Below are 22378 nucleotides of genomic sequence, written 5' to 3'. Positions count from 1 at the left end.
TCGGAACCCTCCGCTCGTAGCCTTATTTTCTGGGAGGGGAGGGGAGAAAGACACGTCATTCTGATTCTCTAGGAAAGGAGAGGAGACCGGCTGCCGGAAGTGACGTTGCGATTTGTTGACAGCGGCTGGTGCTGCTGCTGCTTGCGGCGGGGTGGAGAGAGCGATCCAGAGAGAGAGAATTGGGAAAGAAAGAGAGGGGACCCGGGTGGGAACTAGGGACTCCCCCCCGCAGCTTTTCTTTCGCTTAATCTCTATCCAGCCCCCCCCTCCGCCCCTTCTCTCTTATCCCTACCGGAAACGGAACCAACTCCAACCCGGACACTCTCTTTCGTCCAGGGAGCCGGGGAGCCAGGTGAGTGCGCGTGTGACTGATGGGGAAGGTGGAAGTGGTACCCTGGGAGCAATTCGTGCATTGCTGGGAGGGGCGGAGGACCCGCTGGGATCCACCCTGCTGCAACGGGGCGAGGGCGGAGATTATGGGCAGCACCCCCCACTCCACCCCACCCAAATTGCATGGGAGCTACTCGCTGCAAGGGCGCAGTCGGTGGGCCCAGTGAGTGGGTTGGCGAAACCTCGAAACCCCGCCACTGGAAGGATATCAAGCCCCTTGAGACCCACCTGTTGAGAGGAGGGGTGACAGCTGATCCATCTGGGATCTGCCCGTGGCAAGGGTACCAATATGTGCACATTCTTCAGAAAGCTAGTAACCCATATCTCACCACAACCTTGAAATTCCATCACTGCAAAAATCTCAGCCTTGAGGGCCACTTGTTGAGAGGAGGGGTTGACAAATGATGTATTGTCCAAAACCCAGCTGTGTTTTGCCTATGGCATATGTGCCAAGGCAGATATCTGTGCAGGTTCTTTTGCTGGGAATGGGGGAGACTCACAGGGAAAGTGGTGCACAGCACCTTTCAGACAGCTTTGCCTCAGATCCACTTGGGGTGAGTGAGTGTTCACAGGGCACTAGTGGGGACCTACCGCCCTCCAGGTATTGTTGGACTCCAGACCCATCAACCCCAAATGGCATGGCCAATGGTCAGGGATGATGGGAGTCGAAGTCCAGATGCATCTGGAAACCAAAGGGTTTTCCACCTCTGGTGCAGGATATAGTAATGCTGCTTCTAAACTACAAGTAGCATGTAACTGCAGTATATAAGATGAATAAATAAATATTCCATAAAACGAGAGGAAGCCTCAGGAATCCACTTGCTCCATAGGAAAATGTGGTGTCTACCCACTATAATCTGGTGCTGTGGGCTCTGTGTCAGCTGAGATGCCTCAAAATATAATGCATAGAAAGGACTCTCCTGGTAAATCCATTTCCCCAATACTCCCTCCTGCAGATAAATATACTTATTGATCAGTTGCAGAAAATAGACTGTTTTAGTTTTTAAAAGTTGTATTGGAAGGCACTATATGTATGCAGAATGGCAGGAATGTTGAGGGTGGAAAAAGAAAACGCAGAGGATGGTGTGGAGTGCCTGATGGCTGCTGAATGGTTATAAAATGTCCCAATGCCCCAAATGCCCACTGGGAACTGAGGAGGACAAAAAAAAGTAGATGTTAGTGGAGGATCAAACAGTTACCTTTGCCCAGAGCAACTATTTGGGACTTAAATTGCTGTTTTTGAAATGTCATGCATTTATTATTGCATTTCTGTTCCTGCCTTTTCTACATGGAGTTCTTCTTTTCTCGTCACAACAACCCTGTGAGGTTGGTTGGGCTAAGAGATTTGTGATAGACCCCAGGTCACCCAGTGAACTTCATGACAGTGTGTGGGGATTCAAACCTGACATTCTAATCACTACCCTGATTCTGTGTACGCTTGTTCTGCAGAAATTAGCACCATGAGGCTCTTCACAGCCTGGAGATAAACCTTATGCCACCTGCTAATTTGCTGCAGATGAATGGCTGATAAACGTCAGTTACAGACAATACTTGTAAAGTTGGCAACTCTACATGTTGTTAAACAGAGTGTTCAACAATGCTTGTGTATGAAACTGACGTACCATCCCATTTAAATCAATTACGATGGTACATACAGATCTCAAGTTAATGTGGAATAAAGGCTTGAAGAATACTAGTACATCAGATTTAAATCTGATGTTGCAGGGTCAGTCTCATTCTTTTCCTCCTGTATCTGATATCTACATCATTTGGAAGGAACACACATAGATTTGAGTGGAAAACTGACTTCTAATGCACATGCACTAAGTATCATATTCTGAAATAACTTCAGACTTTCATGCAAAGGGAAGGTGAAGAGGCAGTTTGCCTTTGATTTGTTCCAAGTTTTTTGTTTGTGGGGATCCATGGGAACATCAGCAGGAAGGTCAAAGCACTTTCCTCTTCAAAACTGTAGGCTCTGCTGGAATCTAATGGTCTGGTTTAGTCCACTCTGGATGTTGGTCTGTGTTGCTGTCTTCTTCCACCACACCTCCCTTCTTGACTGCAACTGCAGCATTGGCTGCAGCGATGACTTATGATCATGCAATTCTGTTGCCCTGGCTAGGAAGGTTACGCAGCTTATAAAAGAGTGCTAGATTGTCAGAAGGCTATAAAAGGGATTTACTCAGGTGCACAGTTTACTTGAGGTTGGCACAGCCTGCCTTGAGAAGCGGGAGTAGCACTAGACTTCAAGTCTTTGGGCAAGTAGTAGAGCTGCAACCTTTAATCAGTTACAAGGCCATAAGAAGAGAAGTGCTGGATCAGGCCAGTGATTCACCTGGTCCAGCATCCTGTTCTCACAGTGGTCAATCAGATGCTCCAATGGGAAGCTCACAATCAGGACCTGAGCACAGGAGCTCTCTGCCCACCTGCGATTGCCAGCAAGTGAGATATTTCCTCCAACAGTGGAGGTCAAACATAGGTTTTACCTGAGTGGTGGCTAGTAGCCATAATAACTATTTTCCTTAACTAAAAAGGCACACACAGTTAATTAAGCTGTGCATTTTTAGGAAGGTTACTTATTTTTAAAATAAGTATTTAGTGCCTGCCATCTTTTTATATCTTGGAAGAGAATCCAGTGTGCTATGGGGTGCAGTTCAGTGTTTTGCTTCCTGCACCTTGGGATCAGATTACCTAAGAAATTGCCTCGGCCCCATATCCTTGCTGGTCAACTTTGTTGCTCAGGTGGGACATTGCTGAGAATACTGCATGCCCCAGAGGTGTGCTATGTATGCAGTAAAGGCTAGGTTTTTAATGTTGCAGCTCCAGCCATCTGGAATGAGTTCCCACCTGAAATTAGACAAGAGCTTAATGTCTTGATATTTAGGCGCTGGATGAAAATGGTTTTGTTTTTTAAAAAGTTTTTATTAAAGATTTTCTTGGGTTAGAAAAATATTGCATTGTGTCTATTTTCAGGTTGCAAAGTCTTTTCTATGGATAAGTTACATTTGATGTAAGCCATTAGTGTTGCATACAATATAAGGTTGGGGGAGAAGAGAGGTGGGGAGAGAGATTGAGGGGACGGGTGGTAGTAAACTTACATTCTTTTACTTAGTGTATGTGTGAGGTTTTTGTGTCATCGTCACTTGGGTAGATTCTCTTTCTTTTCATTTATTAGTTTTCATTGGCAGTGAGAAAGTTTTTTGGGGGGAGCCCAGGGCATGGTTGGTTACCTTCAGTTGACTGCAGATTTCTTTGCGGTGGGGTTGTTGAGTCAAGTTAAGCATATTGATTTGTGTGCTAACAGTGGGTTCTTGTTGTCTCGTTGGACTGTGTGTGTAATAAAGGGCAGCCACTCTGGGGCGAATGTGTCCTCTTTTATTTGTCCCCTTTTCAGTTTCAGTATGTTGGTTAGCTTTTCTAGGAAGGCTGTTTCCCATACAATTTGGTACCAGTGGTCCATGTTCACTCGTGACAGGTCTCTCCAGTGTCTGGCTACGATGCTTCTAGATGCTGAGAGTAGGTGGATTATAAGGTCTTTATAATGTGTGTGCTATTGTCTTGGAAAATATTCAATAGGACCAGTTCTGGGGTGGCTTCTGTTTAGTTACTTTGCATATTTCTTGTAGGACAAGAAGGGTTGGATTTTGAGGCAATCCCATAACATGTGGACCTCACAGCTACCAGGAACAACGTTGAACTCACCCTTTTCTTGAATCTTCTTGAACTTATTTAAAAAACAAGAAAAAATGAAAAACTAAGTCAAGAATTTGTAAGAACCTAGTAAAATCTGATATTGCAAGTTCACTTTATTTTAGGTAGTTTGTAAGTTTTCATGGCACTTTGTTAGTAATTGTCTCTTTCTCACATATTTGATAAATGGTGTAAAAGTTTGTAATGTTGTGCATATTTTTTTCTTTTATTCTTTTATTAACACTGCTTTTTAATGCACTCTTTCTTTCTTTCTTTCTTTCTCTCTCTCTCTCTCTCTCTCTCTCTCTCTCTCTCTCTCTCTTTCTCTCTCTCTTTCTCTCTCTCTGGGCTACTAAGGTACGGTAGTCACTTGCACATTATTGAAAAAGACAGGTGTGGGGACACATTTGCAGAAAACATGCATATGCTGATCTATACATGTATATGCAAATGTAGATATAATGACTATAATTTGAATAGAAAGAAAGGTAAAGCTCACCTCAGTGGGGTATTGGGAAGACTGTGACCAGCTGAGCAGCAGCCTGCTTGCTTACTCTACTGCCCAGCTGTTTTCTGCTGATGCTCCTCTGCTTCCTGGGATTCTTCCCCTTTAAGCCAAAACTGGACTTCAGGCATTTCTTCAAAATAAGAGCCTTCCAATAGAGGCCTCTTCTCTGTAAAGCAGGATACACTGCCTCTTCATCAAACTATCTCTCAGATTGTGAGATTAAAATTGAGGGGGAACAATGTATGCTAGCCTATGTTCCTTGGGGAGCAGCGGAAGAACAATGTAATAAAATAAAGGGGTGTGTGTGTGTGTGTGTGTGTGTGTGTGTGTAATTTTAATGTTGCTTGAATGGACTGGAGGCTCCTTCCCCAACCTGCTGCATTCCAGACTTTGCTGGACTACAGTTCCCGTTAGCCATAGTCGAGGAGTAGGGGGGTTGTAGTTCAAGGCATCTGGAGCGCACCATGTTGTCTACCCCTCCTTTGTGTCCCTTAAAATACCCCATAAAGTCCCCTTTACCCCCCCACCCCCGTTTCATTAGACATTTAGTCAAGGTTGAGTTTTGGTATCCAAGACTACCACCCACCCATCCCTGTTTGGTCTGCGTTCAGGCCACTGAAACTGAATCTTTGTTTGGCTTGAGGGTGGGAAAATATTGCAAGGACTTCTGTGCTTTGTGGTGGAAAATGTCCCACCCCACTCTCTGATTTATCTTCTTCTCTCCACTCCGCCGCCATCGGCCTGCAGCATTCCCGCAAAGTCCAGTGGGGAATATCCCTAAAACAAAGGAACAGGAACTCCAGGTGGGGACGAAGAAGCACTTTTTTTGCCCCACATTTGCCCCTTCTCCCTCACTCTCCCTGGTCTTCCCCTGTTCACTGCCACAAGATGGCTTCCGACAGCCCAGACCCTCTGATGACCCTCTGCACAGATTATTGTCTTTACAACTTGGAGGGGACTCTTTGCTACTTGCTGGACAACGAGACACTCCGTCTCCACCCAGACATCTTCCTGCCGAGTGAGATTTGTGACAGACTTGTCAATGAGTAAGTTTGTTTATTTATTTATTTATTTATTTATTTATTTATTTATTTATTTATTTATTGTATTTGGGAGCACCTTGTCTTCACTATCCTAGCCTGGTCACTTCAGTCCCTGGCAGAGAGATGCTTCTAAAAGAACCTGCCTTACACAGAGTCAGACCCTTGCTCCATCTAGCTCTGCCTTGTATGGCTGGAAATTGCTCTCTGGAGTGTCAGGCAGGAGTCTTTTTCACTTGAGATGCTGGAGGTTGAACCTGGAATCTTGTGCATGCAAAGCATATGCTCTGCTGCTGAATTTCTTACTAGTTCTGCTCATTCCTGAGGTTCATGGTAAAGTCTTGAGCACGGTGGCACATGCTTCAGAAAACAGACTTGAGTCACAGCTGTGCTGCACATTACTTCCCTCAAAGAATCCTGGGAACTGTAGTTTGTTAAAGGTAGTGGGAATATAACTCTGTGAGTTTACGGCCCACAAAGCTACAATTTCCAGCACCCTGAACAAATTACAATTCCCATGATTATTGGTTGAAGCTGTGTGCCTTAAATGTATGGTTTGGATGTGACCACTGTATTTAAATTTCTTAAGTGCCCTAATATATAAGGCTTACACATGAGTAGCAATGTATCCTTTTTTGTATTTAATCTTCATGACTTACCCTGTGAGGTAGTGTAGGTGGAAAAATTCTATTAGTTCAGGAAGGAGCCATGAAGGGCTTCAGGGCTAAGCAAAGATTTGGATCCTTATTTCTGGCGGCCAAACCCAAGCCCAAACCCAAGTCTGCTGATGTTTGATTAACGAAAAATGCTCAGATCGTTTCCCCACCTTGATCTCTGTCTCTAAACATAGGTACGTGGAGCTGGTAAACGCCGACACTATCTTTGAGCACAATGAGAACTTCTTCACGCTCTTCTCAGATCCACGGAGCACCAGGCTGGCAAGAATCCATTTGCGGGAGGATATTGTGCAAGATCAGGACCTGGAAGCCATCCGAAAACAGGTAGGAACAGAAGAAGCCAATTTGTAGCATTGAACCATTGGTCCCTTGAACTCAGCATTGTCTACACTGACTGGCAGTGAATCTTGCTGGTTCAGGCAGGGGTCTCTCCCAGTCCCACCTGGAGAGGCCATGGGGGATTGGACCTAGGACCTTCTGCATGCTAAGCTGATGCTCTGCTGCTGAGCTGTATGCCCTTTCCCTAAAAAATAAAATCAGATTCTAGTCCTCACGATTCTGAATAAAGAGCTGAATTAAATAGGAATAGAAGTCTTTTCCCCAGCCCTACCTAGAGATGCAATGGTGGATTGAACCTAGGACCTTCTGCATGCAAAATAGTTGTTTTATCACTGAGCAACAGACATTCCCTCTGTTTGGCATCTTCCACAGAAGGCACCACTCTCCAGGGCACAGGATCGTTCCCAAACCTAATCTTTCGTAGGAAGCTGCCTGAAACCAAGTCAGCTGAACTTTTCTAACTTTTCACTCTACCTTTCCGTCCCTTAGGACCTGGTCGAATTATTCTTGACAAACTGCGAGAAACTGACAGCCAAGAGCCTCCAGACCCTGGGCAGCTTCAGCCCTACCCTTGTCTCCCTCAGCCTCTTTGGCTGCACCAACATTTTCTATGAGGAGAAGAATCCAGGGGGCTGCGAGGACAACTTAAACCTAACCCCCAAGGACTTCGTCAAGGACTTCACATTTGAGGGCTTCCACCGCCTGCGGTTCCTCAACTTGGGCCAGATAACCAAATGGGTGAATGTGGAGAGCCTGCTCCGACCTCTGGCTTCACTGACTGCACTGGACCTCTCTGGGATCCAGCTCAACGACATCTTTTTCCTCACCCAATGGAAGGACAGCTTGGCTTCCCTGGTGCTTTATAACATGGACCTCTGTGAGGAGCATGTTCAGGCCATCGCCCAACTGCGCAAGCTCAGGTCAGCTGGTGGTGCTGTTGACCCGCTTGGTTTTGCAGCCACTTTGCCCTGCCTTTACTAGCCTGGCTGGACTAGCACCCCCATCAGTCCCCAGGCTGCATGTTTTTTTACTACAACTGCCACCAACCCCCAGCCTTCATGGATGGTTGTTGTAGTCTGAAACACCTGGAGAGCACTGAGTTAGCAAAGGCTGGGTTGACCTGATTGTTAACTTCTCCATCCAGGATAGAGCCAACTTATGGAACTCATCACTACAAGATAAAGCCTTTCTAACTGATTGAATTTCTACCCCAAAGATGTGGCTGTTTTTGCAGGCATTTAGCTCGGGCTCCTCCACCCTGCTGTCCTCCAGGTGCTTTGGACTGCAACTCCCATGAGCCCCCAGGCAGCATGTGCTTAAATGCTTTCCTTGCTGTAAGCCAAAGCTCAAGGTCATCCCTAGAATAGAGCCATTGAAACCAACAGCACTTCTCTGAGTACAACTTATTTGACTATTACCCTATAAAACCCAATATTTATTCACAGTAAGAACCTTAGAAAAATAACTGTAGCAGAAATGCAGAAGGAATGAGCTAAAATAGATATATTTAGGTGCCAGGCAAAAACCTTCCTCTTCAACCAGGCCTTTGGCTACTTAACATCTGATACCCTTTCAAATGTGCTATGGGAGGGGGGATTATTGGTTTGTTTTTGTTCTTATTTTTATTACGTAGTTTGTGTTTTTATACTGTATTTTTATGTTGTGAACTGCCCTGAGATCTATAGATGAAGGGCGATATACAAACTAACTAACTAAATAGATAAATAAATATCATTTTCCAATATATGTGGCAATGGAAGGGGTTGGGCACACTCTGCAATTTGCGTAGCTGCCAAGAAGCAGCCATTGCAAGTGCAGTGTGAGGGACAGCAGGCCAGCTCATGTGAACTGTTTAATGAGGGGGAAGGCATTGTCAGGTGTGGAGGAATGGCAAAGAGTAAGAGGGGTTGGTGAGCAGGAGCCACAGCACCTAGCAATAAATATTATTATCATAAGAAGAGCCCTGCTGGATCAAGCCCCTGGTCCGTCTAGTTCAGCATCCAACTGTGTGTCTCTGGGAAACTCACAAGCAGGACCTGAGCACAACACAACTGTTCCCACTTGTGATTCCCAGCAACTGGTATTCAGAAGCATTTCTGCTTCCCAGCCATGGGAGCGGAGGATAACCATTGTGGCTGGTAGCCATTGATAGCCTTGTCTTCCTCCATGAATTAGTCTAATCCTCTTTGAAAGCCAGCCAAGTTAGTGGCCACCATTTCTTCCTGTGGGAAAGAGTTCCATAGCTGAACCATGCATCACCCTGAAGGGGAGAAACTGAACATTCAGTTTAATTAGATTTCCCCGCCCGCCCCCCCAAGTTCAAGTGTTACGGGAGAGGGAGAATGACTCCTTTCTAGTCTCTTTCTCCTTGCCATGCATAGTTTTACACACTTCTATCTTGCCGTCATGCTTCTGTTCTTCCTTGTTCCCAGGCACTTGGACATCTCCAGGGACCGCCTCTCCAGTTATTACAAATTCAAATTGACCCAGCGGGTCCTGAACCTCTTTGTGGAGAACCTGGTCAACCTCACCTCTCTGGACATCTCTGGCCACATCATGTTGGAGAATTGCTCCTCTTCTAGTGAGGACGAGAAAGTGGGCCAGACAAGGTGAGTCAGACGGGAGCCATATTGGTGGCTTCAAACAGGGGTAGAGGAACCTGGGGCCCTTCCAGATCTTACTAGACTCCCAACAGCTCACATCAGCCTCCAGCAGCTAGTATGGCCAATAGGTCAGGGATGATGGGAGCTGTAGTCCATCAATGGTTGGAAGGCCACAGGTTTGCCATCCCTGATTTAAGAAGGAGCATTCCATATTGCGTGCAAGAAATGGAGGAATGCCACTATTTAGAAGACGCATTCCTCATGAGGGAACCTCAGAAGTGGAGAACCAGTGGGTGTTCACATATTATTGTACTCCAACTCCCATCAGCCCCAGCCATCATGGTCATTGGCCAGGATTTATGGGAGTTGGAGTCCCACCATGTTTGGAGGGTAACAGGGTGCCCATCCCTGCTGAAGACAGCTAAATGGGCACTGGCCTGACTCTGGTTGATGTGCACAGAAGACTGGAATGAGCCACAACTCAATCCACATGTTCTTCTTTTTTGAGTGCTGAGGGTCCCAGGCTCAACCCTGAGCATCTACCAGTTAAAAGGTTCTTGGGGGAGCTGAGCTGCTGCCAGTCAGAGTCATACTAGCCAGACTGACCAGCGGCCTGCTTCTCTTGGGTGAGGTTTTTCATGTCTTTCCTATTTCCCCCCAGCATCAGCCCTGAAATGAGCAGCATCACCCCTTTCAGGAACCTGAAGCAGCCTCTCCAGTTCCTGGGCCTTTTCGAGACCTCCCTTTGCCATCTCTCACACATCCCAGCCTACAAGGTAAAGCAAGAATAGACGGCAAAAAGTATTCATAATAACTATATCTGCTACTGAGGCATCTTTTTAGCTGAGGGGAAAATATTTTTAATCGTTCGGCGGAATAACACAGCTCATAGGTGCATATTAGGTCTTCTTGAGGAATATGATCTTCATGGATTCTGAAAGGGACTGATCTGATTTGTGCCAATGTGTTCAAAAAACATAGCTCTCAATCAGATTTCACACCCACACTCACACATAGGCTACACTGAGAGATCATTATATTATTCACGTACCGCCATCCATAATTTGGTAACATAAACAAATTACTGACCGCACAATCTAATCTGCTCCCATCAGCGATTTCAGTGGTCTTAAGTAGAAAATACCTAAAAGTTTTTCTCACCCTTTATATACTCAGTTGAACTCTGCACTCTGCAGGTGAGGGCCTCCTGCAGATACTGTCGACTCAGGAGATCCATTAGCCACAATGTAGGAATTGGGCCTTTAGTATAGCAGCACCTGCACTTTGGAATTTTGTTCCATTAAAATGTTAGACAGGTGCATTTTTTATTGCCTTTTCAGCGCCTGCTGAAGACCTTCCTATTCCAACAAGCACTTTAAGTTGAGATCTTTCTGTCAGTCTGCATCTGCACTGAAGTTGTTTTTAAAGATATTTTAAACATGTTAAAGCTGTTTTATTGCTTGTTGTCTGCAGCTCTGGACCCCTTTGGGATCCAAAATATATAAACAAAATAAGTGAAACATGTGCTTGGGAATTTGAAGCCAAGTCTTCCCCATCCCAAAAGCCAATGTTCTACCCACTGCCCCACACTTCACACTTCCTGTGCTGCCTCTGAACTGTCCCCATTCTCCATGCCAGGTTACTGGGGGCAAGAGTGAAGAGCAAGTGCTCAACGCCATTGAGGCATATACTGAGCATCGTCCTGAGATCACGTCTCGAGCCATCAACAACCTTTTTGACATCACTCGCATTGAGCACTGCAACCAACACCTGAGAGCCCTCAAGGTGAGTGAGTCGTAGTCTTTTATTCTGAACTATGAGGACTAGGAGACCGAGAGGAGTTACAATAGCCATCTTCAGATAGCTAAAAGGTGTCACATGGAATATGGAGCAAGCTGGTTTTCTCCTGCTCCGGAGGGTAGGACCCAAACCAATGGATTCAGGTTACAAGAAAGGAGATTCCAACTAAACAAAAGGAGCAACTTTCTGACGGTGAGAGCCGTTTAATAGTGGAATGGACTCCCTTGGAAGGTCCTTGGATGTTTTTAAGCAGAGTTTGGATGGCTATCTGTCATGGATGCTTTATTTGATATTCCTGCATTGCAGTTGCAATTCTATGATTCTTTTATTCTCTTTTTTGAGAAAGGGCCATAGCTCGGTAGTACAGCATCTGCTTTGTATGCAGAAGGCTCCAAGTTCAATTCCCAATGGAATATCCAAGTAGTGCTGGAGTGGGAATGCTCTATCCGAAAGCCTAGAGAGCTGCTGTCAGTCAGCACAATGGGACTAATGGTATGATCTCGTATAAGGCAGCTTCCTATGTTTTAAGAGAAGGGCGATACCTCAGTGATAGAGTATCTGCCTTGCACACAGAAGGTCCCAAGTTCAATCCTCAACAGCAGCTCCAGGTAAGGTTTGGAAATAAACGTCCCTGTAAAAATCCTGTAGAGCTGCTGCTGGTCAGTGAAGACAGCACTGAGATTGATTGGTATAAGACAGCTTCCAATGTTCTTATTTAATTCAGCCCACAGGGCTGGAGTAGAACCCAGGAGGACTAGAACCTTACTTTACTTAAAAGGAAAGGTAGATCATCTGCTTTGCATGCAAATGGTCCTGGGTTCAGACCCCCGACTGAAAGCAGCAACAACAGCGGATACCTATTATATTCACTGGATTGGTTTCCATTCCGAATATGGGATGAACAGCCAAATGCCGGCAATTTCTGTTGCTGTTTTCTGAGATCCCCACTGGTAGCAGCAACAGATAATCTTCAAAGCTTATACAAAGAGTAATTGCACCTCAGTGGAAAACAGCCCCAAATCGAACACTGGACCACTCACTCTGGAGCAGAGCTATAATGGAGAAAATTGTGCATAATTTGAGAGTCCAACAAGGATTGGAATCTCCAGGTGCTTTCTGTCTGATCTGGCGTTCCTTGACGACATAGACAACGGAACCATAGTTTTCAAGACAGCTCTCGTCACAAGCCGGGCAAATCTGGAACTAGACTTGATAATATTCTTTATGTATACTTGGTTACCTTAAACCAAGTTCAGTTGTGCTTATTCTACATCCTTATGTTACAGTTTTGTTTTTTGTATGTTGTTACAGCTGTTTTCTCTGTTTTATATGAGTTTTTAAATGAAATATAAAAATCCTTATTTTTTAGGACCCCAGGGCGTTGTATAAGAGAGAACTTTTTCTCTGATCTGCCCGGGCTCTTACATTCTCATGGAGGAGAATCACAGACTTATAGAATTGTATTTATTTCATAAAATGTATACCCTGCTTGATTGTGGGTTTTAAAAAAAAACACCCTCAAAAAATGGTTTGCAAAAAAGCTAAAAATAAAATCAAGAAAAAATTGACTGACAATGGCATTTTCCTGCTCCGTTTCCACAGCTAGTTATAACAGCTCTGAAGTGCCACAAATACGATAAGAATATCCAGGTGACAGGAAGCGCCACTCTGTTCTACCTCACCAATGCAGAATACCGCTTGGAGCAGAGCATCAAGTTGCGGCGCCAGGTTGTCCAGGTGGTGTTGAGTGGCATGGAGTCTTACCAGGAAGTCACTGTAAGTGGTCACTGCCAAATTTATAATTTCACTGACATACTGTATTTTTTGCACCATAACACTCACTTTTTTCCTCCTAGAAAGTAAGGGGAAACGTCTGTGCGTGTTATGGAGTGAATGCCTGCGGGTGGCGGGGGGGATCTGCTGCAGTTGTGAGCAGAGGATCCATGGTTCCCCTTCCTTCCCTCCTCTGTGGTTACAAAGCATGGATCCACATGGATCCTCAGGATTTTTGCATTGAGCTACTCCAAACTCACTGTCAGATCACATGTCTGTGGCCACAGCATGAACCACAAAAATCATATATCTACTGTTTCGTTTAGAATATTTTTTTTCTTGTTTCCCTCCTCTAAAAACTACATGTGTGTTATGGTCTGGTGCATGTTATAGAGCAAAAAATACGGTAATTGTGGGTCCTGGGTGGCCAGGTCTGCTGGGGCCCCCAAGAGTCAAGAGGTAGAGTCAGGGAGAGGGGCAGTGCATCTTGCATCAGGAGTGGAGCCTGTTGGGGTGGAGTCTAGCAGGGGAAAGCATCTGATTGGCTGCTCCTGGTGGCTCAGAGGCGGAGCTGAGAGCAAAAGTTCTCAACTTCCTTGTGAAAAAACGCACCAGGATCAAAATGGGCAACAAATTAACTTGCATCTCCACTGGCTTAAAATCCCCATGCCCAGTCTTACGAACAATCCAAGCAAGCTTCAGTTAATTATTAGCTGAAGCTTCTGATTGATTGATTGATTGATTGATTGATTGATTACTGCTGACTTTTTCAAGTGGTTCAGAGTTCTGCGCTTAACAAAGCCGCCTTCTACCATGTCAGAATATCTTCCTGACCGGCAGCAGCTCTCTGGTGTCTCTGGCAGACATGGAAAGTGCCATGGCTCGGTGGGCAGAGCATCTGCACTGCGAACAGAAGGTCCCACGTTCAGTCAGGATCACCATGTAGGAATGTGGGAATGTTCTCTGCCTGAAACCTGGAGAGCCACTGCCAGCCAGTGTAGACAGTGCTGAGCTCAGTGGGGTAACGGTCTGACTCAGTGAAAGGCAGCTTCCTTCTGGAAACTGGGGAGACTGCATTGCCCAAAGCTCACCTAAAGCAGGACAGCCCTTTCTGGCTGCCTGGTCACCACTACTTCCTCCCTTCTTCCCTCCCCCAGGTGCAGCGCAACTGCTGCCTGACTCTGTGCAACTTCAGCATCCCTGAGGAGGTGGAGTTCCAGTACCGGCGGGTCAATGAGCTGCTCCTGAATATCCTAAACCCAACGCGGCAGGACGAGTCGATCCAGCGCATCGCGGTGCACCTTTGTAACGCCCTGGTGTGCCAGGTGGACAACGACCACAAGGAGGCTGTGGGCAAGATGGGGTTTGTCATGGTGGGTTTTCGTGAACGCTGCCTTCAGGCATCTGCTCAATGCTAATGGAGGCTGAGCCAAAATTTCTTTCCAGGGCGCTTTCTAGATTCTTTTCCCACTTAAATCATCCAGATTCCCTTATAAGCAACCTTCGGGGGCTGGCATGCCAGGGAAGCCAAAAGTGGTCAGGACCAGAGGCTGGAAGTGGGTGGGACCAGGGGATCAAAAAGGGCATGCCAAGTGAATGATGGGCAGGGTCAACAGAGACGTGGCCTGGTGAGGGAGATACAGCCTTGGCCAAGTTCTGGGGGCCACATTGGGTGGGGGGGGGAGAGAAGAAACTGATGGACAACATTTGGCCCCTGGGCCTGCTTTATCCAGTGATCACCCCTTGGCCTCAATTATCCTAAACATTTACATAGCTTCTTTTTCCCACCAACAGACCATGCTGAAACTGATTCAGAAGAAGCTGTTGGATAAAACGGTATGACTCAGATGTGGTTTTCTGTCCTGCCCTCCCCCACCCCCACCCCCCCGCAAACCCCACAAGGGCACCAGAGCCAGGAACAAATCAAATCAAATAGTTTTAATCAAACCACAAAAGGCCGGTAGAGTGTGGTAAAGGCCCCAGCCTGAAACTGTGGAGAGCTGTTGCTATTCAGTGTAGACCGTACTGATACTGATGGACCTCAATGGTCTGAATCAGAAGAAGGCACCTTTCTATGTTCATGTGACTTACAGATCACCCTGAGGATCTCCCAGGTAGCTCCAGATTTTACCTTTTTCCCCAAAGAACAAATCTTTCAAACACATTACATTTTCATTCCTGCCCCTTTCTTCCAAGGAAATGTATTGACTTTTCTCCGGTTTTCACCATCACAGCAACCCTGCAAAGTAGGATAGGTGGGGGGGCGGGTAGACTGTCCCAAGACTACCCAGTGACCTTCAGGGGGCAGCATCAGGATTTTAACCCTGGTGGTGCTGATCACACACACTGCTGCTGCTTTTGAGGGGGATGCCTCACTTTTTCCAGCATTCCAAAGTGCTGCCTCCAAAACCATGCTGTCCGTTGTCCCTGCCCACCACACTCCTATTGGTGGTGAAGACACAAATAAGGATTTCCAGCCAAACAGAAGCCAGAGGCTGAAGCCCCTTAGAGACTCCAATAGATTGAATCTTTTTTCCTTTTCCATTACTCCGGCAGTGTGATCAGGTGATGGAGTTCTCCTGGAGCGCCTTGTGGAACATCACGGACGAGACCCCAAACAATTGTGAAATGTTCCTCAACTACAGTGGCATGAAGCTCTTCTTGGAGTGCTTGAAGGTATGCAGAATTTCAAGCGCTATTAGTTTTATGAACTACAGAAACAGAATAATCACATTCAAATGCCTGTCACTGGGAGTCACAAGTGTGGGGGAGTTGCTGGTGTGCTCAGGTCCTGTTTATAGGCTTCCCTTTGGGGCATGAGTACAACAAAAGGCTTGGTTGCCCATATCCTCCCGAGGTGAGGGGAAGTGACATTGGCCAAGCCTGTCAGGACAACCTATTTCATGCATTAATTAACTCCTTCATGTATTAATTAGATTATTACCCTAGAATCTTTCATTTTCCCTCCCCTGTCTCTGTATGCCAATTGCTGGGAATCTCAGCAGGGGTAGGGGGAAGAGTGCTGTTGCACTCAACAACCTGCTTGTAGGATTCCATCTGATTGCCCACTGGGGGAACAGAATGCTGGACTAGATTGGCCTGTGGCCTGATCCTTCAGGACCCTTACATTCAACCTCCACTGTCAAAGGCAGTAGCTGGGAGTCATGAGTAGGATGAGTGTTGTTGTGCTCAGGTCCTGTTTGCGAGCTTCCCAGAGGTGTGATGTGCATAAACCTCTCCCACCCAAACTGAAACCTTCTCTCATGCATTCAGTAAATACATGGGGGTGGGATCACTGGAACACTCTCATGAATGGTATGCTTTGAAGCAATGTACCAGACGTGTGCACTGTGTCTGTGTGTGCATGGGTATCTGTTGCCAAGAACGTTTTCTACCTTGGGTGGCAAAGTGTCTCACATTGGCCCCAAGTGAGAAGTGTGTTAGGGCAGAGGTGAGCAACCTGCAGGGCCCTCCACACGTTGCTGGACTCCAACTCCCGTCAGCCTCCAACAAGCCTGGCCAAGAGCCAGGGATGGTGGGAGTTGGAGTCTAATCATAACTAGAAGGCCACAAGTCTCTCATCCCTGATCTAAAAAGCAGCTTGCAAGCAATGCAGAAATGCTTCTTTCTGGTTCAGATTCCCCACTGCTGATCTAAGAAGAGGCATTTCCTTCTCAAGAGATGCAACAATGTCTCCTGAAGCTTCCCCTTATGAGAAAGTGAAATGCCTCTTCTTAGATCAGCAGTGGGGAATCTGAACCAGAAAACTGTGGCCTTCCATATACTGCTAGACTCAAGCTCCCATCAGCCCCAGCCAGCAGGCATGTTGGGAGCTGTAGGCCAGGAACATCTAGAGGGGTCATAGGGTGACTTGCTGTAAGCTGGGAGGTTGGCATGATGACCATTTTGAATCCCTCTTCTGTTAAAATCCTTGTTCCTCGCACCTGCCTTCCCTGCAGGAATTTCCCGACAAGCAAGAACTGCATCGCAACATGCTGGGCCTCCTGGGAAACGTAGCAGAGGTGGAAGAGCTCCGCCCACAACTGATGACCTCCCAGTTCATCAGTGTATTCAGGTGGGTTCATCTTTTAGGGCTAAGCACCACCATCTTCTTCTTCTCTGGTAAAAGAGAATATCTGAAGGGATTGGCTGCTGGAATGGACCAAAGTGGCCCACTTAGTCCAGCCCCCTGCTCTCAGTGGCCAGCTAGATGTCCCAACAGGAAACCCAAAAGCAGAACCCGAGTGAAACGGCAGCACCTCATTCCCATCAACTAGATTTCAGAGGCATCCTGCCTTCAGCAATGAGTGAATAAATAGAACATAAGAAGAGCCCTGCTGAATCAGACTATTGGCCATTTAGTCTGGTACCCAGTCCTCACAGTGGTCAAACAGATGCACCGATTGGAAGCTCACAAGCTGGACCCTCAGTGGGAAGGTACTCTCCCCACCAACTGGTATAGCAATGAAAAGCCATCAGGTCAGGTGTGTGATTGGCCTCCCTTGCTGGGGATGTTTAGGTCTGCCCAGCTTGCTGAGGCCTTTTCCCATGTCCCAACCACAGACAACTCAGATCTTGGAAGATTGCAGAGGAGAAAATCCTTTGGAGAGGGTGGCTTTAAGGTATCCTAAAAATCCTTTTTAGGTATCCAGGGCTTTAAAGGTTGGTGCAGTTTGGCTTATACGTCTATTTTATATACAACAGCAACCTGTTGGACAGTGAAGCTGATGGCATTGAAGTATCCTACAATGCCTGTGGAGTCCTCTCCCACATCATGTTTGATGGCCCGGAAGCCTGGATGATCAGTGAGCCCCGCAGGGAGGAGGTGGTTGACCGGATGTGGGCAGCTATCCAGCGGTGGGATGTCAATTCCAGGAGGAACATCAACTACAGGTAGGCAGAGACTGGGCTGGGGAATCTCAGGCCCATGGACCAAATGTGATCCTCTGGCCTCTCAGTTCTGGCCCTCAGGACTCTCCCCAGGACACCACCCTCAGGGGTACTGCTCCACCCCACCCCCTTGAGTGCTTTTGCTAGGCTCGGACGTATCCTTAAACTGCGACTCACTTCCCCTTCCCACATTGGCCTGGAAAACCTTGTATTTTTAATAGTAGTTTTGTAATCTTTTCCTTTACCATTTTTAAATGGTTATTGTTGTCATTGTTGTTTGACCTCCTCAAAATACCTGCAGAATGTTGGGTTTCCCATTCTTTCTCCTGGTCACTTTTTTACCCTGCTTTTTGTCATTTTTTCAGGTCCTTTGAGCCAATCCTCAGGCTCATCCCTCAAGGAATCTCTCCAGTGAGCCAGCACTGGGCTACGTGGGCCCTTTTCAACCTTGTGTCTGTCTACCGTAAGTCCCTCTTGAGAAACCTCTGCTGCAGCAGCAGCTGAGGTTTAGGCTAGGTAGTTAAGAATGTGCCTCTAAGGAAATATTTGCACCAGATGTTAGAATCATAGAATTGTTAAGAGTTGGAAGGGACAACGAGGGTCATCTAGTCCAACCCCCTGCAATGCAGGAATCTTTTTGTCCAAAGTGGGGCTCGAACCCATGACCCTGAGATTAAGAGTCTCGCACTGTATTGACAGAACTACCCCCCAGGCTTCACCTCCATCATCCCTTGCCATTGCTGGGGGGTTGCTGGGAGTTGTTTCAGCAAGCAGTAGTTAAAATTAGCCACAGTTTAGGGTGTGAGAATGCATCACTGATGTATTTTCTTTGAAGTATTGCTAGCAGCCCATAGACATAATTTCAGTATTTCTGTTCTCGTGTGTTTCCTATGTGATTGCAAATTGTGCAGACCACTTGGAGAGTTTATTATATTAAGAGGTATATGAACTATTAAAATGAATGAAATGACTGAATGATTTGTGAGACTGTAGATTCCCATTCCTGCTCTAAGAAGCAGTGTTCCTTCCTGAATGAGATGGAAGGAGGAATGCCAGAATGCCTCTATTTAGAAGAGGCATTCCATCCCAAGAGAGGTGGTTTCTCTTAGAGTGGGGGCAGCAGGGTGTTTTTTTACTTCCCAGATGTTGCTGGACCCCCAACTCCCATCATCTCAGAGGAAGATGGAAGTTGTGGTCTGAAAACAGCTGGGGGGTCACAGGTGCCCCAACTCTGATGTGGCATCTTATTTTAATCTCTGCTTACTTAATCTCTTATTTTAATCTTGTTTACTTCTTGCTCTTCAATTCCCTTCCCCTGCAAACATTCAGTTAAGAATAATGTGATAAAAATGGGAGGACAGGGAACCGCCAATGAAAAATAATTTTTTGAACTTACAGGAAAACTTCTATGGATGTAGCCAAACATTTTTTAGGATCATCAAGCAGGATAGTATTTCTCTTCCTTCTACCTTATTTTTATTTCCTTTCCTGGGAAGAGTTCCTCTGCCATCAATGAAGTCAAACCCAGCATCGGGAAGTGTAGACAGCCCCTCTTTTAAGAGCAAAATATGATCACTTTTCCTTTTATAATTCAGCGTAGTTGGGAGTAAACTCATCTTTTCCCCTCCCCATTCATAGCAGACAAATACTGTCCTCTACTGATCAAAGAAGGTGGCCTCCTTCTCCTGAGCGACATGATCAAAATGGCATCAGCCCGGCCAGAAACGAAGGAGATGGGAAGGTAAGTCCTCTGGAGAAATAGGCCCCATCTGCACTATACATTTATATTGGTATCATACCACTTTTAAACAGTTGCTGCCTCCTCTAAACAATACCGGGCTAAAGGTAAAGGTAAAGAGACCCCTAACCATTGGGTCCAGTCGTGACCGACTCTGGGGTTGCAGCGCTCATCTCGCTTTATCGACTTACGGGTCATGTGGCCAGCATGACTAAGCCGCTTCTGGCGAACCAGAGCAGTGCACGGAAACGCCGTTTACCTTCCCGCCGGAGCGGTACCTATTTATCTACTTGCACTTTGATGTGCTTTCAAACTGCTAGGTGGGCAGGAGCAGGGACTGAGCAACGGGAGCTCACCGTTAATACTGGGCTACTAGCTTGTTAAAGGTGCTGGGAGTTCTTAGGACATCTTCTGTTCCCTTCAGAAGAGCTACAATTCACAGAGATCCTTGGGAAGAGAGATCCGTTACTGAACCACCCTGGAACCTGTAGCTCTTTGAAGGGGAAGAGGGATCTCCTAACCACTCTGGGCACCCTGAACAAACTATAGCTCCCATTATTCTTTGGAGGAAGGCACAGCTGTTTAAGGTGGTGTGATAGTGCTTTAAGCTATAATGCAGATGCAGCCACAGAGCAGTGTGTCAATAGTGACTGATGACCACCTCCTTCCCTACAGACCCTCCCAGGTGTTAAGATCAGCAGAGGGGGCCCTCTTGGTAGTTCCACCTCCTTCAGATATTTGGGGCTGGCCTAGGAGACGGCCTTCTCTGTGGCAGCCCCTAAGTTGTGGAGCTCCCTTGCTGCAGAGATGTGTTTGGCACTTCCACTATGCAGCTTCCGGCGGCGGATGCTGAAGGTGCATCTCTGGCCTTTGACACCTGAGATGTGTGTTTTGGAGACCTGCTCTATTCCTATGACTGTAATCTGTTTTTAATTATGAACTTTAAATTGTTGCAACCAGTCCTCAGACCCACTGATGAAGAACAGGTAATAAATTTAATAGTAATAACATAAGAAGAGCCCTGGGCCCATCTGGTCCAGCATCCTATTCTCACAGCAGCTGACCAAATGCTGCAGTGGGAAATCCACAAGCAACACCTGAGCACAAAAGCACTGTCCCCTCCTGCCATTTCCAGCAACTGGTTTTCATAAGTATTACTGCTTCCCACTGTGGAGGCAGAGCATAGCTATTGTGACTACTAGTCATTGATGGCCTTCTCCACCTCCATTAATTTGTCCAATCCTCTTTTTAAAGCCATCTAAGTTGGTGGCCATCACTGCTTCTTGTGGCAGTGAGTTCCACAGTTTAACTATGTGCTGTGTGAATAAGTCCCTTTTATCTGTCCTGAAACTCCCAGCACTTTGCTTCAGGGGATGTCCACAAGTTCTGTTGTTACAAGAGAGGGAGGAAAAGTTTTACAATAGTCATATCTCATTCTGTGTTCCTTGCCATTTCCTAAATCACTGACCTCTGTTTCCTTTCCAGAAAAGTCATAGAACACTGCAATAACTTTATGGACGAGAACATGGACACGTCTAGATAGAGGCACCCCTGGCTTTCCACCACCTGCCAGCATTGCATTTGACATCTCTCCCGTTCACTGTACATAGGTTGGACTTTCTCACCAGCTTAGCAGTTGGAACGAGCCTTTATGAATACGTGTGTGTGTCCGTCTTTTGAAAAAGACCCCCAGCAAACAAAAGCGCTTCCGAGTAGCACCAGCTGTGGGGACCATTTTGCACAACAACAATCCCTTTCCTTTAAATAATGGATTTCTTCCTTAACCCCTTCTACCACTACAACTTCCTCTTTTTTTGGTCTTGTTTTGTTTCAAATGGTTCAGATTGGAGTTTGTGTGTATGTGTATGATTTCTGTATATATATAAAAAAAGGAAAATGAACCAATGACCACATCCTGTGTCTGTTGGCGTTTTCTGGAGAATACGAAAAGCTTCAAATGAATGTAAGCCCAATTATCTAGCTGTGTGATGGGTATAATAATAATTTCCCTGTTTCTTTTAGGGGTGTTTTAGCTTAGGGAAAAGTCAAGTAAGGAGCAACATGATAGAAGTTTATAAAATTATGCATGGTATGGAGAAAGCAGAGAGAGAAAGGTTTTTCTCCGTCTTGATGCTAAAACCCATGGATATCCAATGCAGCTGAATGTTGGAAGGTTCAGGACAGATAAAAAGAATCACAGAATCATCCTCCTTCGTGCAGTGCAGAGTCAAATTGCTTTACATTTCTTATCCAGTAAGAGCTGTTGTGACAGTGCAATGGACTAGAGGGACTAGAGGTGATGGGCCAAGTTTGGATGGCCATCTGCAATGGATGCTTTAGTTGAGATTCCTGCATTTCAGGGGTTGGACTAGATGATCCTTGGGGTTCCTTCCAACTCCAAAATTCTTTGATTCTGTGGGGGACGACATCCCTGTTTAAAGTGGTATCATGGTGCTTTAAATGTACAGTGTGTATGTAGCCTAAATCTCACTCAGATTGGACCTATTAAATGATTGGCACCATGTTCATTAATTTGACCTAAGAACATAAGCAGAGCCTTGTTGGATCAGGCCTTGGCCCATCTAGTCCAGCCTCCTGTCCCCACAGTGGCCAACCAGATGCCTCTGGGAAACTCACAACCACCCCTCCATCTCAGCAAGCAAGAGGCCTCAAGAAGGAAGTGCAACAGGGCCACTGAGAGGAGTGACCTGCAGAGAGGCCTGGGAGTTGGATAGAGGCTTGAACAACTGCATTTGGTGCATGCATATACACACAGCCCATGCCTGGGGTTCTCCTCTCCTTGCCCAGGGCCCAGCTGCTCATATGGAGGACTTTGGCCGGATTCAGCAACAGATTCATACAGAGCCAGGTGGAACCTTCTTGGTCGCTCTGTGTCACCTGGCCCTGTTGAGCTGGTTGCTACACTT

At 46.3% G+C, this 22378-nt stretch overlaps 1 protein-coding gene across 6 annotated transcripts; it reads left to right on the top strand.

Moving 5' to 3' along the window:
• Positions 1 to 21364, top strand: ZER1 (zyg-11 related cell cycle regulator). 6 transcript variants are annotated; one of them, XM_077922375.1, is made up of 17 exons: positions 8 to 352; positions 4020 to 4162; positions 5339 to 5637; positions 6482 to 6632; positions 7137 to 7567; positions 9080 to 9256; positions 9912 to 10026; positions 10889 to 11035; positions 12653 to 12826; positions 13981 to 14196; positions 14618 to 14659; positions 15380 to 15499; positions 16783 to 16898; positions 17528 to 17716; positions 18079 to 18176; positions 19352 to 19454; positions 20937 to 21364. In XM_077922375.1, the coding sequence occupies exons 3-17, from the start codon at positions 5480 to 5482 to the stop codon at positions 20992 to 20994; spliced, it is 2295 nt and encodes a 764-aa protein (XP_077778501.1). In that variant the 5' UTR covers positions 8 to 352; positions 4020 to 4162; positions 5339 to 5479; the 3' UTR covers positions 20995 to 21364. The 6 variants fall into 6 exon arrangements, with proteins under 6 accessions (XP_028570811.1, XP_077778502.1, XP_077778501.1 ...); XM_028714978.2 differs by lacking the exon at positions 4020 to 4162 and having other exon boundaries at positions 1 to 352; positions 19355 to 19454; XM_028714973.2 differs by lacking the exon at positions 4020 to 4162.
• The last annotated feature ends 1014 nt before the right edge of the window (positions 21365 to 22378 follow it).

The sequence above is a fragment of the Podarcis muralis genome, chromosome Z (genome assembly GCF_964188315.1).
Source record: "Podarcis muralis chromosome Z, rPodMur119.hap1.1, whole genome shotgun sequence".
Lineage (NCBI taxonomy): Eukaryota > Metazoa > Chordata > Lepidosauria > Squamata > Lacertidae > Podarcis > Podarcis muralis.
Note: the sequence above shows the minus strand (reverse complement) of the source record. Positions and strands in the feature narration are given on the sequence as shown.

Bases quoted from the DNA above. Each gene is read 5' to 3' on its own strand.
- ZER1 (XM_028714973.2), top strand. From the start codon at position 5,480: ATGGCTTCCGACAGCCCAGACCCTCTGATGACCCTCTGCACAGATTAT. The intron at 9,257-9,911 runs GTGAGTCAGACG...ATTTCCCCCCAG, and splicing joins GAGAAAGTGGGCCAGACAAG to CATCAGCCCTGAAATGAGCA. The intron at 12,827-13,980 runs GTAAGTGGTCAC...TCCCTCCCCCAG, and splicing joins AGTCTTACCAGGAAGTCACT to GTGCAGCGCAACTGCTGCCT.